This window comes from Geotrypetes seraphini, chromosome 17 (assembly GCF_902459505.1).
Source record: "Geotrypetes seraphini chromosome 17, aGeoSer1.1, whole genome shotgun sequence".
NCBI lineage: Eukaryota > Metazoa > Chordata > Amphibia > Gymnophiona > Dermophiidae > Geotrypetes > Geotrypetes seraphini.
In genome coordinates, this window is record NC_047100.1 from 1,446,843 (window position 1) to 1,464,192 (window position 17,350).

General features: G+C 42.6%; 1 protein-coding gene across 6 annotated transcripts in view; it reads left to right on the forward strand.

Moving 5' to 3' along the window:
* The window catches only part of GRM7 (glutamate metabotropic receptor 7), a 430,791-nt gene extending 424,380 nt beyond the window's left edge, over positions 1-6,411 (forward strand). For all 6 annotated transcript variants that reach the window (XR_004537403.1, XR_004537404.1, XR_004537405.1 and 3 more), the window contains one exon: positions 5,100-6,411. Coding sequence is in view for 1 of the 6 variants with exons in the window: in XM_033926677.1 (XP_033782568.1) it covers positions 5,100-5,149 (50 nt within the window). In the remaining 5 variants the exon portion in view is untranslated. The remainder of the gene's footprint in view (positions 1-5,099) is intronic.
* Positions 6,412-17,350: the final 10,939 nt, after the last annotated feature.

Here is a 17,350-nt window from a genome sequence, read left to right on the forward strand (position 1 = left end):
TTCTTGTCCTTCTTGAAACAGACCAGAACCTCACCAACCTCCACGATAACATAACATCCTGCATAATGAGACTCCACTCCTGGTCCCTCTCGGTACAGATGAAACTAAATGAATCAAAAACAAAATTACTCTGGTTCGGCCCAAAGTTAGAACACATGCCCTCCCTCTTCGCACTACCCTCAGGCGCTGCCTTACACCTTGAGTTCTCAAGCAAGGTCCTTGGCGTCATTATTGATTCCTCTCTCTCCCTCAACGACCACCTCAACTCCTTGACAAAATCATGCTTTTTCAGCCTCCACATGCTAAGGAAAGCAAGACCCTGCTTCCGCCAATCACATTTCGCTGTCCTTGTCCAATCCATCATCCTCTCCAAACTTGACTACTGTAATGCTTAACAAAAAAAAAGCCTCCAAAGACTCCAGCTTATTCAGAATACAGCAGGCAAGCTGATCTTTGCAAAACGTAAATCTGACCACGTCTCCCCACTCCTGGCCAATCTTCACTGGCTCCCAGTGATTTCCAGAATCCAATTCAAATGCTCTTGCCTGGCTTTTAAGATTATTCACGGCATCCTTCCTTCCCTATTCCCACTTTCCTTCAACTCCTCGTGCCCTGACTCCACCAGGACGCCCATAAATTAAAACTATCCTTCCCCTCCCTACATGGTATTCTCCACGCAGGTAAATTGGGAAAATCACTGCTATTCAAAATCACAGGTCTCTGGAATGACCTTACTATCCCCGCTGCGGAACCTGAGCTCCCTCCATTTATTCCGCAAACAACTAAAAACCTGGCTCTTCTCTAACATGTAATTTCTTTTTTCCCTTACTTTTCCACTCAACTTATAAACTTATGTAAACCTTTTCCTACCCTTTATCATTTTTAAGTTCTTGTAAACCGTGCCAAGCTCTACTTCCGTGGAGATGATGCGGTATATAAACTTAAGGTTTAGTTTAGTTTAGTTTGAACAGACTCACTGGTGTGGCTTTTTTTTTTTTAGCTCTTTGATGCTTAGAAACCCATCATACTGAAACATAGGCCTCAAGGAAGCCAAACCAGAGCAAGCTTCACTCTTAGCCACCCACGGTATCTCACACGAGCAAAATGCAGCAGTTTGCCTCCTGGGCAACCTAACTATTCGTGATCCCATCACTCCAGCAATGGCTGCTGTACACTGGCTCCTCATCCGAAAATGCTGCATCTTTAAGGCTCTGACTCTAATCTTCAAATTCTTTGACAAAATGGTCCCACCCCACATGGCAGGGAAACTATCAGCCTATATCCCAAACCGACCTCTGCGATCACAAGGTACGAGAAGACTAACTACTCTAGCGGCATGTTACCTTTTTACCGTGTTTCCCTGAAAACAAGACAGTGTCTTATATTAATTTTAGGCCCATAAAACGCACTAAGTCTTATTTTCAGGGTATGTACATGATCATCTCTCTCTTCCTTTCATTCACCTCAATTCTTCCTCTTTCCTTTCTCTCCCCCACATGTGCAGCATCTTTCCTCTCCTCCCTCCCATCCCTCATGCAACAGGACCCTTGCCCAGCTTCTGTCCTTCCCTCCCTCCCATTCTTTGTGCAGCAGAACCCTTGAGCGAGCACTCCCCTCCCTGAGTCCCCGCCGCGCAGCCAAACCCCCATCCTTCCCATCCGAACCCCGCTGACCAGACAAGGCCGAAGCAGCCTGTTTAGAGTGCTGCCGGCCTGATGCTTCTTAGGGAGGTACCGTATGTAGGGCTTGCTCGTGGTCAGCGGGGTTCAGATGGGAGAGAGGGAAGGATGGGGGTTCAGCTGCTCAGAGGGGGCTATGCTCGCTCAAGGGTTCTGCTGCACAAGGGATGGGAGGGAGAGAAGGGAATCTGCCTAAGATTCAGTTTGGCCCAGGCACCTAAGGATCCTCCTATGGGAGTGGCAGGCCCCTGGGCCAATCAGGGCCTTAGGTTCCTCCTAGGTGCATCCCAGGATGCACTGGGAAAGGGAAGGCCTACCATTCTGTGGAGGCAGGCCTGTCGGCCGGAGGGAGTAAGCATCCCTATGGCCAGCCTGCAAGAAATTGATAAGGGGGAGGGGTCCGGGTGGGCTTGGGGGTGTTAGGGTGGGGGCATGTTTTCAGGAGGGGGGAGTCCAGTTGGAGGGACTGGGCATCCCTTCTGCTGGGGGGATGCCTCGGGAAGTGGTGGCAGGTTGAATCGGGTACTCCTCCTGCCACGTCTGTGTTGGGAGGGTTCACTGTTGCAGGAGGAGGAATTGGGCACTTCTCCTGCCGTGAACATTCAGGGGGGTCTTCAGGGGCTCCGGAGCAGCAGGAGGGAGTGGGCATCCTTCCTGCCAGCCAACTTTGCTGGGGGGGGGGGAAGGGGTATGACAGGTTCCCTACCACGACTGCTAAACTGATCACGGTAGGGAGATTCCCTTGCCGCAATTGGCTTAGCAGCCGTGTCTATTTGAAATGTAGAGCAACATTTTACTGGCCTACATTTCAGGCACTTATCACGGCCCTAGGGAGATGCCTATGGCCGCTTAAGCTCGCTTAAGGCCACTTCTGGGTGAAACCATGCCCACGCCTAGTCTTGGATGAGCTTAGGCGTTCCTACGCATCTTCCTAGATTCGCAAAATGCCTACAATGTAGGCTGCCTGCCTCGGAGTGTATTTTTTTTTTAAACGTACGTCCTGATCGGTTGGTTAAGCAGTGGTAGGACACCTACTTCAACCTACAATCGGGACACCATTTATAGAATCTGCCCCTTACTGCCTTATCATCAAGAAGAGGTTGCACATTTTTGGAATGTGCTGAAAATCAGCCTATCAAAGGTCTGGCTGCTGAACTAGAGAAAGAGATATTCAGCTGGCAGGGCTTTGTTTATAAATTATAAACACAACTAATATACTACTTTATCCTAAAGCAAATTTAAAAAAGTAGGAATTTTTTTTTCTACTTTTGTTGTCTGGTTTCTGCTCCCTCATTTTCTCATTCAATTCCTTCCATCCACTGTCTGTCTTCTTTCTGCATCTTCCATTTGCTCTGTTACTGTGCCTCTCCCTTCACCCCCCCCAATTGGTCTGGCACCCATCTTCCCTCTGCTCCCCCATAGTCTGGAATCTCTGTCTTCTTCCCTTCCAATGTCTTCTCCTCACTCTCTCTTCCCCATTTCCCTTCAGCATCTTCTCCCCACTCTGTTCCCATTTCCCTTCAGCGTCTTCTCCCCACTCTGTTCCCCATTTCCTTTCAGTATTTTCTCCCCACTCTATCTTCCCCATTTCCCCTCAGTGTCTTCTCCCCACTCTATCTTCCCCATTTCCCTTCAGCATCTTCTGCCCACTCTGTCTTCCCCATGTCCTTTCAGCATCTTCTCCCCATTCTGTCTTCCCCATTTCCCTTAAGTGTCTTCTCCCCACTATCTGTTCATTTCCTTTCAGCGTCTTTTCCTCTCCACCCTCCTTCAGCGTCTGCGTCTTTCCTCCATCACCCTTCCCTCTTGCCACCTTACTGCCCTTTGGCACCCCTCACGCGGCCCTCCCTCCTTCCTACCTACCCGAATCTATCTATCTATCCCCCTCCCTCCCCTTTACCTTCTCAGCGCGTTTTGAGTAACTTCTTCAAAGCCATTGGAGCCTGCAAGCAGTAGCGTCAGAGGAGAAGCTTCTGCCCACACACACACAAGCTACTGCTTGCAGGCTCCTACGGCTTTGTGAAGAAGTTACTCAAAACGTGCCGCAACGGTAAAAGGGAGGGAGGGAGATAGATAGAAAGATTCGGGTATGTAGGAAGGAGGGAGGGTGCCGCGTGTGATTGGTGACCGCGCACGTTCCCTCCCTTAACTGCGGGGACAAGGCCATTCACCACTCCACGGGGCGGTGGATGGCCTTGTCCCCGTACCTGCAGTGAGCACTTTTTCCCCTCTCACCATTTCGACAGGTTACCCACGGGTAACAGCCACCATGTCATTCTCTACTTCAGGCAAATGAACATATTAAAGATAAATACAAGGAAGGAAACGATCGATTTTTATAAATTTTAGAACTCTGAGCAGTTTCCAACTTTAAATAAATTTGCTTGTAAATTTATCTCCATTTTTGGGGCAACGTATCTTTGCGAACAAACTTTTTCCTGAATGAAATATATCAAGTAAAAATACAGGGCAAATTTATCTGATGAACATTTGAAGTTACTACTTGTAATTAGCGTTTCAAAATTTGAACCTCAGTTTAATAAGATTTTAAAAACACAAAAACAGTTCCATCCTTCACATTAAAGGTTTTATGAGAATTTGCTGGTAGTGTTCATATGATAATTTAATATCACATACTCTAGTTTATAAAATTTTTTGCTTTCAATAAATCTCATATCTAGAATTATTTATCTTTTTTTTTTTTGTACTACGGCCCACTGAAAAGTGCTGAAGTATCCAATGTGGCCCTCAAGGCGAAACATTTGAAGACTCCTTATCTAGAACACTGATTTAATTAGCTCATTGTGCTGCTTTCATACCCACCCCTGCTGTTCCAGTCCTGATACATATACATACAGTTTTGCAAAACCACCTCATTCCTGCCCTGCATTACCTCCAGCTATTCTAATTCCTAGACTCCTCCTCGTCTTTTAGTACTACAGTATCTGTTATTTAATTCTTGAGACTCCCCCCTCCTCACATAGTACTGGACTAGCAGTGGATGCTGCAGGACAGTAGTTTGTTCGAATCCCTTCTCACATACAGCTCTGTCAAAGCAACTCACTCTTGCTCTGTAGCTCCCCCTACCTTCTAATACTGAAACTACCACAAACAGTTCTTCCAAATTGCTTTATGCTCATAATCTGACATTCAAAGGCACACATCTCACATATGCACACCTACACCTCTACCCCACAGCCCCAATAGGAGCAAGTCATAGTGATTTGTTAATTCTGATGATGTAAATGTAATGAAATTTTGTAGCCAGCATTTAAAAAGAACCCTGTGGCTATTTTTTTTTTTTATGTTACTGCTCATGTATTCATAGGGAGACTAATTAGTGACATGCTGGAGGGGTGGGGATGGGGGGGTGACATCTATAGATTATCACATGAATAATTATGTTCTATTCTTTTATAGACCCTGCTGCAAAAAAGACATACATCAGTTATAACAACATGGTGAACTAAATCGTTTCCTCATATGGGGGTCTAGGAGGACCGAGATCTTTGGCTCTTCATCACCCAGCTGGGCATGGGCTTCTTCCTGTCCTGCAAACATGGAAGGAGGAGGAAGAGGAAGAAGAAGAGGGGAAAAGCCAAGCCATCACCATGGAGCCCAGTGTTCAAGGATTACAGGGCGTGAACAGATAGATTCAAAATTCTCCTTAATTATCCTGGGCTTCATAAGTCACTGGTACTGCCAGCTGCCTTGGACCTTTGTGGGCAGTTAGAATTATGTGAGGAGAATGTTTCTTGCAGCTCAGCCTGGGACTGCATTTACTCACTTTCACAGGGGCTCAGCCACCTCTGTGTACATACAGACTTTCTGTACAGTCTGTAAACATTTGGTTTTGCATCCTGCCTCGGTGTCCTGCACCCACCCTTTGCCTTTGGCACAAATGCTCATCAAAGCCATAATGCATCCAGCTTGCTCATATTCTCCAATGTTGCAAGAATCTCATCCCTTCTGTTCCTACCCTGACTACTTTGCCACTCCAATCCATAAATCTTGTAATTTTATTGCGTTCATTTTTCCTTTTTTTTTTTTTTTTTATAAAGACCAAAACCTGTGCTGGCGACATTAGTCCCACTTCATATGGAAGATTCTGATTGGTTGAGAAGATGCAAAGGGATTTGGATTCTATGTTTAATTACTTACCTTTTCAAACTCAGGTACAGTGGGTATATCCCTGCCCAAGAGGGCTTATCATCTAAGTTGGTACCTGAACCAATGGAATGCCTGATCCCTAAAGAGCATCAGTGGGAGAAGCAGGAATTGAAGCCTGATTTCTCTGGCTCTCAGCCTACTTCTCTGACCCCCTAGGTTACACTTTTTCCCGACAGAGGTCTTGCCGTCCTGAATGCATGCCAGTTATGTGTTGTCCCTGTTGCTACTTTCTCTGTGGGATGATACTGGTATTTGTGTTTGATTCTGTTCTTTTCCTTGGGGTAGATGGGTGTTTTGCAATGATTTCTTGGGTTGGTTGATATCTATAAGGAAGAATAGGGTATTCCCACCTCTCGAGGTTTAAATTGAGGCCCCACCACAACTGACCAGGAAGATAAAAATTTTAAAAATCAAAGCATGTGTGTTTTTTACTGTTTGTAATAAGTAATTCTGTTATCTTGCTGCTTATGTGCCAATTTAGTGAAAACAATTTTGCTGCATTTTTACCTCTTTATTCTCTTGATCCTGTGATGTATCAATAAAAGACTTTGGTTAACTTTTATATTCACTGCAAAACATATTTTAATTCTTTGGGGGGAGGTTCCACTCTAATGAATTACACACATCCAGACTCATCAGTCTACCACAGTGAAACAGCAAAAAGAAAACTCTGGTGAACAAATTAGTGAACAGAAAACTATGGCCCTCATATTAAAAACCCTATTTGTTTTTGAGGTATAAATGTCTAAATCTCCATTTAAAAATCTAGGACATTCACATCTCCAACCTAAGTGTGTGCAATGTATAATAAACCCATTTTGCCTCAGCCTGTCTATTGTTACCTCAAATTTACGAATGAGACTTTTCTCCCCTTTGCCCAGGAAGGTGGCTTGTTTCTTGTATGTATGAAAAACTTCTCCTGCTTCTTCATGCATTGGGGGGGGGGGGGCATCACCCTCCTCCACTGGCCTGGAGAAACGATTGTAGCATCGTACAGCCCATTAAACAGCCATGGTGAAGTAAGTATGTGGAACTGTCCATGATGAAATGGCTGAACTTAACTGGCCACACTAAATTGCCCTAGACCCATGTCAAGAGTCACATGTGCTACCAGGCAGGTTTATCAAATCCTAAACAGCTGCTATTGAGGGATTAAGAGAGGTTTTCTCCCTCTCCATGCCAAACTGGCAATGGATAGTTTATTTATTCATTCATCTATCCAAAATTTGCTATAAAACTTCAACTGATTGGCAGATCTAAGTAGTTTACAATCACAAAATTCAAAAGAGAAAAGATATACTGACACATAGCCATTTATGTACTGACTTTCAACCCAAGGTTTATAGCAAAAACAACTCGGATGTGTGAAAAATCAATAATATTAGAATATACACTTTCACCAAAACAATATGATAAATGTCGCAAAAAAAGTGAACAGTACTGCTACAGTTTCAATAAAGGGAGTTTCAAATGAATGGAGGAAAAAGCCTCAGACTGGAACCCTTCCACCACCACAATGGTGGTCCAAGGTGGTTGGGCGAACACCTCACTGGCAAAAAACCTCCAATCTTGCTCCCACAATATGTAAACTTAAAGCAGGGCTGTTTCGTGCAGAAAGATAGAGGAAATGTCCACTTATCTTCTCAGTTGATCGGTACACTGACGGTGGCCAGCGTTTCACATATCTGCTGCCTCAGGTGTAAAACGATCCGATCGAACTAGAACCAGAATAAAGTATAACTTTTATCAATAGACTGGACAGATGCACAGCTTCAAAAAATGTAAAAAGAAGACACTGGGACATACCTTTAAACAGGACGCTGAACCGCATCTCATGATCAAAAGATGGCTGCACCACGACTGTACTGGGTAACAAACCCGGAAGTGAATATGCGGCAAAAGCGCTGCTGAAGGAGAATAAATGCTGACTCGTATAGAAAAACTTAACTAGATAACGTTGAAGGATGACGTTGAAAAATGCAAAAACACTAAAAGACTAACAAACGAGCAGAGAGTGTGTAGATACAAATCTAAGTGAAAAATACCTAACATTTTTTGTCATTTTACATATATTTTGTAGATTTTTATATAAATATATATATTTTTTTTATTTTTTATATTTTCAAACTGACTTAAATTTGAAAGAGCTGATGTAAAAGTTCAGTAAAATAGACTCCATTCCAGACTTTCAACCCAACCATATTTTCCACATTTAGGGGTCCCTTTTGCTAAGCAATGCTAAAAAGTGGAAGCCCCGATGTGGATCTTTCCCATGCACTAAGGCACTTTTAGCACTGGAGGAGGGGCCTCTTCTCCCCTGAAAAGACGAGACTGAGAGGGGACATGATCGAAACGCAGACTTAGTAGATAAAGACAGGTTGTTCACCCTCTCCAAGGTAGAGAGAACGAGAGGGCACTCTCTAAAGTTGAAAGGGGATAGATTCCGTATGAACGTAAGGAAGTTCTTCTTCACCCAGAGAGTGGTGGAAAACTGGAACGCTTTTCCGGAGGCTGTTATAGAGGAAAACACCCTCCAGGGATTCAAGATAAAGTTAGACAAGATTCCTGCTGAACCAGAACGTACGCAGATAAAGCTAGACTCAGTTAGGGTATTGGTCTGTGACCTAAGGGCCGCCGCGGAAGTGGCCTAAGGCAAGCTTAAGCAGCCCTAGGCATCAAATGCTAGCCTACATTTCAGTTAGATGCAGCCGATAAACTGATTACAAGGAAATCTCCTTGCTGTGATCAGCTGAGCAGCCATGGCAGGGAACTCCTGCGCCCCACCACAAGTCAGCCGGCAAGAGGGGTGCCCGCTGCATCCACTTAGCTGTACCCTCCTCTTCCACTGCCAATTCCAGACTTCGTTCCTTTCATGCCTGGAATAAATTACCTAAGTTTGTCCGCCAAGCCCCTTCCCTTCCCTTGTTTAAAAGCAGACTGAAAACCCACCTTTTTGTTATAGTCTTCAATCCATAACCCTCTTCCCCACTGCCAGCAGATACAGGAAACCCACAGTCCCAATATCCATATGAAAACTACAGTCTTGATATCCACATGACACCCGCAGTCCCAGTATCTTTAGGAAAACTTCAGTCCCAATATTCGTATCAAACCTGCAGTCCCAGTATCCATATGAAACTCATAGATCAGAATCCACAGGAAACCCACAGTCCCAATATCCATATAAAAACTACAGTCTTGATATCCACATGACACCCGCAGTCCCAGTATCTATAGGAAAACCTCAGTCCCAATATTCATATCAAACCCGCAGTCCCAATATCCATAGGAAACCCACACTCTTAGTTTCAAGTTTATTTATTATTTGATTAATCGCCTATTCCAAATACTAAGCGATGTACAAATTGGTAAAATAAATTGTCTAAAATATACATAAAATAGACCATATAATTAACAAGGGGATAAATCACAAAACAAACTAATTAAGATAAGACAAGAATACAATAGGACAGGTGGGATAGAAATACAATCTTAGATAGGAAAGAATCAACAATTAAAGGTAAAACACAACAGGAATAGGAGGACAAATAAATAGGTAAAAATAAAAGCACAATGGCAACCACAGAGCCTGGTCTCTGGATGAAGTGTTTGGTGACCTTCATCACCAAAGTCTTGGGAAAAAAGCAATTTTTTAATGCAATCATATGCTGTAAATATGGAGATATATTCTTGGTATAATTCAGCATCAATGTCTATCAAACAGATAGCACAAAGCTGAAAGATGTACACCATGTGGCTTCCAACCTTATTTCAGAGGGGAGAGGGACAGCGCAAGATTCATCAGTTGAAATATTTAGACTCATACCTGCCTGGGTGATTTCATTCACAGCAAACTAAGTGAAGGTGAAAAAAGTTATCCAATAAGTACTATTGTACCTGGGGCAATGGAGGGTTAAATGATTTGCCCAGAGCCAAAAGGAGCTGCAGTGGGAATTGAACCCTGTCCCAGGTCACTACACTAACCATGAATCTGCTTCTCCACTCCAAAGGGGTGTCTTGCCTTACTCAAACTCATCGAAAATATGGTATCAAAACCAGTTTTTACCATGGAGATTTAGAGCACTTCATTGAATTTGATAATACTCCAAAAGACTCAAAACCAAGCCCCAGTGCCAGCGTTTCGGCACAAAATTTATAGCATCTTTGTCAGTATTTACATACGAATCTGAAATCACAAGAGTGATTTGCTGAAGTTCAAATTGTCACTCTGCCTAAGCCAAGTTGAGAGCACACCAAGGTTCAAAACTACCACCCAATCTCTCTGCTGAACTCAGGGCCAGATTCTCGAAACTTACTGTGCCTTTAATGATGTGTGCAAAACCGGTTCCTGACGGTTTACATAGTAACATAGTAGATGACGGCAGATAAAGACCCGAATGGTCTATCCAGTCTGCCCAACCTGATTCAATTTTAATTTTTTCTTCTTAGCTATTTCTGGGCAAGAATACAAAGCTTTACCCTGTACTGTGCTTGGGTTCCAACTGCCGAAATTTCTGTTCCAATATTAGCATGCTAATATTTTACCGCCCAATTATCAGAATGGCACACCATGATCATTTCCGAGCTTCCTAGCAGCCTCCAACTCTGCCATGCAAATGTAGTACAACCAGGCCATTACTATTACCTGAGCTCCCTCCATTTATTCCGCAAGCAACAAAAAACCTGGCTCTTCTCTAACATGTAATTTCTTTTCCCTTACTTTTCCGCTCGATTTATAAACTTATGTAAACCTTTTCCTACCCTTTCCCATTTTTAAGTTCTTGTAAACCGTGCCGAGCTCTACTTCCGTGGAGATGATGCGGTATATAAACTTAAGGTTTAGTTTAGTTTATTACAATGGTATTAACTGGGCTCATTATTATTTAAACGAGCACTCTGGGTGATTCTCCAAGTGAAGCGCTGGCTTTTAATGACCAAAAATTACTGGCTGGTCTGGGGGTGCCAGTACTGTGAAAAGCATATCTCAGGCATGTACTTCTGGTTGTGGCTCATGATGAAATTTTTTTTAAAAACCCACACTATTTATATAAATTATAGTAATATAATGATGGGAAAAAATCTCAAAAGCATGCGTCTTGAGTGCATATATTAGAAGTATTAAAAGTGTGTCTTATATGCACTTGTTAAAAGCTGACAATTGCACCTCTCCTCCCTTCCCCTCCATCCAATAGCACTAGCATGCCTATGATTGACACAATGATGTAATTTTGCTGGTTGGTCTCCGCCCCTCCTCTCCACCCATGCCTCCTTCTATGGACTATTTTGCGCATGTGCAAATTGCCATCACCAGGGACTAATCTCATCTAAATTTGATGACCCTCCACGAACCTCATTAGCATGTGTAGTTTTTGAATCATTAAATTTACAGCCGCTCCAGCAACCCGTCAAATTTTACTGGCAATATTACAGAATCCAGCCCTTAGATTCCAAAACATGGCTAAGTACTGTATCGTAGGTTGAATAAGGTATTGGGAATATCATCCAAAAGAACTCGGCAGTATTTATGGAGATAATCCCTGTGCATTTCCACAGTTTGTTCACTGATGCTGTGAAAAAATAGAGATCCACCCCCAGCAGTGTCTTTAGACACCAAAAAGGCATTTGATATGGTAGAGCGCCTTATCTGTTACAAGTGCTAAGGTGGTTTAGATGCAGTGAGTAATTTGTACAATGAATACCAATTCTTTGACTAGGCTCCACATTAATAACTCTCAGGATACCCCTCTCAGGCCTGTCACTAGGCAAAGATATCCTTTGAGGCTTTGGGACCACTTTTGATTGCCATTAGATCAGCCGATCCTATTAAAGGTATTTCCTTCCCCAAGGGGAGTATAAACATGCCATTCATGAATATCCTAATATATAATGCTGCGTATGTAGCAGGTGAACTGGGAAGGAAATCCATTCCAGTCACTAATCTGAGCTGGAGAACTGTCCACCAAGTTCTGTCCCAGGTTGGGGTTCATGACAAGGTGAAGAAGGGTTTAATGACTTCTAATCATGCTATGACAAAGAAAACAATTTTTCAGCCTCGGTGCAGATGTGAAGAGCAGTTACGAGCTATCAAGTTTAGAAATTATTCAGGCGCACTGCCATGCACATGGCCTGAAAAGACTTGTTGGGTAAGGGTGTGAAGGAAGAATGGTTTAATTCACATCAAGTATTATTCCCCAATTACACCTTGATAAATAGAAGCAGAGGGAGAGAAATGATCTGGTACAGGTTGCAGAGATAAGATTCAAGGTTTATATCTGCAGGGAAAGGTTTAGGAGAGGCCCCAGAGCGATAACTCCCGTCACTGCATCTCTTCTAATCAGCAGTGCCTGCCTAGATAATCATCTGGCAAATTGCTTTGAGCAGGTTTCCTTAGCAGCTTCCAGCTCCCGCTCACTCACAAGGGCTAAGGAACTAAGGAACAATTAGGAAAATCCATGAGCCAAACAAATGTGGCTGTCCTCCTTTCACTTTCTGTCTGGGGCCACATGGTTCTGATCCAGAACAACAGAACAAAGTGCACATGAAATCCTTTAGAGGTGCACCTTGCTAATTTTGTACCTAAAAATAGGAAGGCTTCTGCTTCGACCTATCTAACTGATTCTCTGAAGGGAAAGGTGAAGTGACAGCACTGCACCAATACTGGGAGAAGGCAATTTGACAGCAAATAAAGACCTCTGTTTGCCCAATAAGGGGGTTTGAGTTGTCAATGCCACTCTCTAGAGTTTACACCCTTCTCTGGGCACTGCATTGATGTTTTTCATGTTTGGGTCCTTCAATTACAAAAAATAAATAAATAAAGGTGAAGGTCATTGAAGTTTTGTTTTGATTACCTCCTCTTTCTATATAGAGATCCTCTGTGTTTACCCCACATATTTTGAATCCCATTGCTGTTTAAATTTTATTTCTTACATACCACCTGAAAGAGTGAAAGTGATCAAACTGTTGTTCACTCAGGTACAATAGCTATTTCTCTATCCCTGGAGAGCTCACTATCTGAGGCAATGAAGGCTTTAAAAAAAATAAAATTTTAATTTGTTTTATTGAATTTCAAAACAGAGAAGAACAAAGAACAATTTTCAAAACCCATAAAAATGAAACAGAAACAATAGGGGTTCTAGTTACAAATTATGGGATGTCGGATTAGATGAACAGTGTTAAAACCAAGTAGTTTCCAGTGGATCGTGCTAATTAGAAACCATTAACGTATCTGCTGATCTTCCAAGCATCCACCTCCTCCAAGCTCTTGGCGGTTTCCTGAATGTGAGCCATGAGTTACCGGTGCCTCACCCCTATTAATTAATGTCTTCTGCAGGTACTTGGTCACCATAGAAGGGGCACGATGAAAGGATATGTCTTTGTCTCCACCACATCTACCACGCGACTATTCTTCACATCTACCAACCTTTCTGTAAAAAGATATTTCCTTGCAATGTCACTTGGTTCACCTAGGCATTCAAACTTACGCTTGCAATTCACAAGGCATAAGAGGGTACACCTACACATGGATGCACCAGTGCCAACCTTGCATTAGTATTCTAGAATGGAATCGTGACACCAAAATGCCATTCATAGAACTGAGACTGGGCCCGTGGCATTGGGGCATCTAAGCTGAGGCACCAATTTATAGAAATGTCCCTCTGTTTTTTTGTTAAACTTCTGCCACGTAAATTCTATATTGTCTGGTTACAAATTGTACAGTAGAATCAGGCAGAGGGAAGGACAATGGGCTAAAACAGCAAAGCCTCATTTGTGACAGAAGGAAGGAATCTCTGTTCCCTGAGATTGGCAAAGAGATATCACTATTAACTGCATAATGATTCTCTCTGTAAATATGAATGAATGGCATATTAAGGACTGTTAGTATAATTGACTTTTCATCATGAATAAGAAATGAGGAGAACCATTTACTGTTCTCACATCTCTAAAGAAGAATCTATTCAAACATTTAACTGTTTGGAGGTGTCATCCTCTTAATTCTGAATTTAAGGTAATAGCTAATGGAATAATGGTCCTTTCTTTTTCTTTATGAGGTTTAGTACAACATTTATTAATTAGATGAATTGAGCAGAAGTTGCTGTCCTTTAAGTAACCCCCCCCCAAGCCAAGTGAAATTCTCTCAATTTCTCTTTATATTATATTTCTTCCTTTAGCAGAGACAAAAAGAGGGTGAAAATGTCTCAATACAGTTTATTGGCGAGACGTCTCTGGAAATACTTCCAGTTCCGGAAGCTGCATCTCTTGAGGTGGTCCAAAGAAATGCAAGCTAGTGTGAGGTCTGTGGTGGAAAGGAGGACTATCCCAGTGGCTCAAGCACCAGGGAAGCCGGAGTTCAACATGTTCCCGTTGCTCTTTCTGGGGGCGGGTGATATTCAACTTGGGTTAGTCAGCAGTTTTAAAGTAGCTGATAGTTACAGGCTGATTAGCTCCAGATAGTCATTGTTGTGCCATGTCTGGGCACCAGCATTGAATGTCCAGTTCTTCCACTTACCTGAAAGTTATGTCAGAGCTGGCTGGTTTCCATTTACCTAACTGGGCAAAGATAGGACTGCAGAGTATAACAGCGCAAGCGGGGTTTTGGGTTTTGGAGCCTATGCAAATAGGGTTACCAGATTTTCTAACCAAATTCTCCTCACACTCACTAACAGCACAGAAAAGCTCTGGAAGGCGCTCAATTTTCAACACTTTTCAGAGCATGCGCAATCGTCATCTTGAAGCCTCACTCTGGCACCCTATGTGGACCTCCGAGATGCAAAGATAACGGAGGAGCAGGGAGAAAAGGAAAGGTAGGCGGAAAACGATATGAGAGGGGGAAGAGGTGATCATGTTCCTTTCGGGGGGGGGGGGGGTTATCTGGTGTTGTGCTGCAGGTTGTAAATATCCCATAATCGGTAAGGGAGTGGTGCACAACCGTATCCCGTAGATTTTGTGCTTAAAGCGTTTTCTTTTATATTGTTGCAACACCTTGATGGGGGAGACTTAAGGGATTAGCTCTTGCTGGTGGCAATTTTTTAGCTGCACCAGGGAAAAAAGTGCCAAACTTTGTACCGGCACTCTGGAATGATGTAATTTGAGGGGAGGAGCCAGCATGCCAAAAATCGTGAAAAAGCGAGTGCTGAAACCGTGAATACAGAGGGAGAAGTGTATAGTCCTAGCTGAATATTCTAGATAGTATAAACATGGGGAGCTTGAACCCCCTCAACTCTATGTTGTGTGTTGTCTTTTCGATGGAATTCTTGATAGTATTGTTCATTGCTTTGATCTGGTATATTAAAGAATAGCAAATATGAACATTAATGTTAGATTGCCTATAGAATTTACCATAGTTATTTTAAGGTAGTTTGATGAAATGTCTAGTGCTGCATTTTTTACTATACTCTTCAGTTCTGTAAACTGTTTTTGGGTCAATGTGAGGAAATTCTACATTAGATCACAGCTCCACAAATCTGAACATCCACCACCCCATCAGGTCTCCAGACTCTTTAGAAGAGCCACTGTAATAAGGGAGAATTTTTAGCATCACATCCCTCGAATACTGTACAAGCTCAGACTCCCCCAGTTACCTTAATCACATGAACAGCACCTGTTACCTGAGGAAGATACATTTAAAAGCTGCTACTGAGATACTTGGAAAGGATTTGTTTTAAACTGTCACTCTTATTTGCTGAAGAGACGGGATCTCAGACCCAGCGAAAGCTCTTCTGAACTTTTGCACATGATCTACTGAAAAGGCAATTAGTATAAAGCACCATTATTATCAATTAATCATGGGTGAAGACAGATTAGGAACAGAGAGTAACTGTATTCCCTACAGGCTCTTCAGCACTGAGTTTGCCTCCTGGCACTGGTAATCTTTCAGCTCTGGCAAATTTTGGTAGGTTATAAGTAAAGATTAGCATTCAAACAACTATTAATTAATCCAAAAGTATGCAAGCGTTTTGAGTGATAAAATTGGTCTAATATAATGATCTTTCATCTCTTCTTTCAGAGAGCACTGCAGACACCTGATGCAGAGCAGAATTGTTAATTACTTGAAAGGTCACGCTAATTAAAGGTTTATCGGCCTCTGTAAAAAGAGGCAGAAAGGTCAAACCTAGTAACCTGCTCAAAATTAAATTACTTCAAAGAAAGCCAAAACAGGAGTCAACAGCTTCATAAGGGCAAAGTGATGTTTAACCGTGCACAGCTAAGCCATCGCTATGTATATGGAACTTATTACCAACGAACAAACTTCTATAGCTCTAATGATGTCTCAGAGTTCCATATGGATCCTGCCTACTCTGTTTTCTAATATTACAATCAGCTCAGACTTCAGTCTTTTTCTCTACGACATTGTCTTGCTCAAATATGAAGACAAAAATGAGAAGCAAAGACTCATCCTACAATCCCTTCCTCTCCCTTAAGGATCTTCTGTGCTCATGTCCTACTTTATTGAACTCTGACTACCTCCAATGGGTTGTCGTCCCATTCATCCACCATCCACCATCTGTGAAGAAATATTTCCCTAGCTTGTTCCTTAGTCTATCCCCTTTCACCTTTATTTATTGCCTTTTTCTAAAGCTTCTTTTCTATTGGAAAAGGCCTCCTCCTGTCCACAATGATAGCTCGAAGGTCATTCAATCAAGCATCTCTATCATATCTCCGGTTTCTCTCTGTTCTTTGAAAGTATTGGAGTTTTTGCCAGGTAATTGTGACCTGGGTTGGTCACTGTTGGAAACAAGATACTGAGTTTGATGGACCTTTGGTCTGTCCCAGAATGACAATTCTTATGTTCGGCAAGTATAGGACAATTAAGCCATTGTGACATCACTGATGAGGTTGGCGGAATGAGGCATTATGACATCACAATGGCAGCTCTGGACTGTTGCTACTATCTGGGTTTCTGCCAAGTACTTGGGATCTGGGTTGGCCAGGGTTGGAAATAGGATGCCGGGCTAGATGAACCTTTGGTTTGACCCAGCGTGGCAATTCTTATGTTCTTATATGAGCCAAGTATTGGACAATTAAGCCATTGTGACATCATTGATGAGGTTGGCTCTTAGGAATTAGTGGAACGAGGCATTATGGCATCAAAATCTCAGCTTTGGAACATTGCTACTATTTAGGTTTCTGCCTGGTACTTGTGACCTGGGTTGGACATTGTTGGAAACAGGATACTGGGCTTGATGGACCTTTGGTCTACATAGAAACATAGAAATAGACGGCAGATAAGGGCCCACGGTATGGCTGTTTTTACGTACATGCTTAACCCTTTCAGGACCATAAGGATCGTAGGCCAATTTTTGTGGTTTTGACGACATTTTTATGGTAAAAAGGGCTTGCAGATGCCAAAAAATTGATTTTTTTTTGTGAAATATCATTATTTTTTTTTTTTAAATCAAACTTCTGGCTTATGGACAGTGTGGCAAGTGAATCTTCTCGTCAATCTGGCAACGACGCTAATGAATGAATGTCGGAACCAGTTTGTTTACATAAAGGCAGTATCA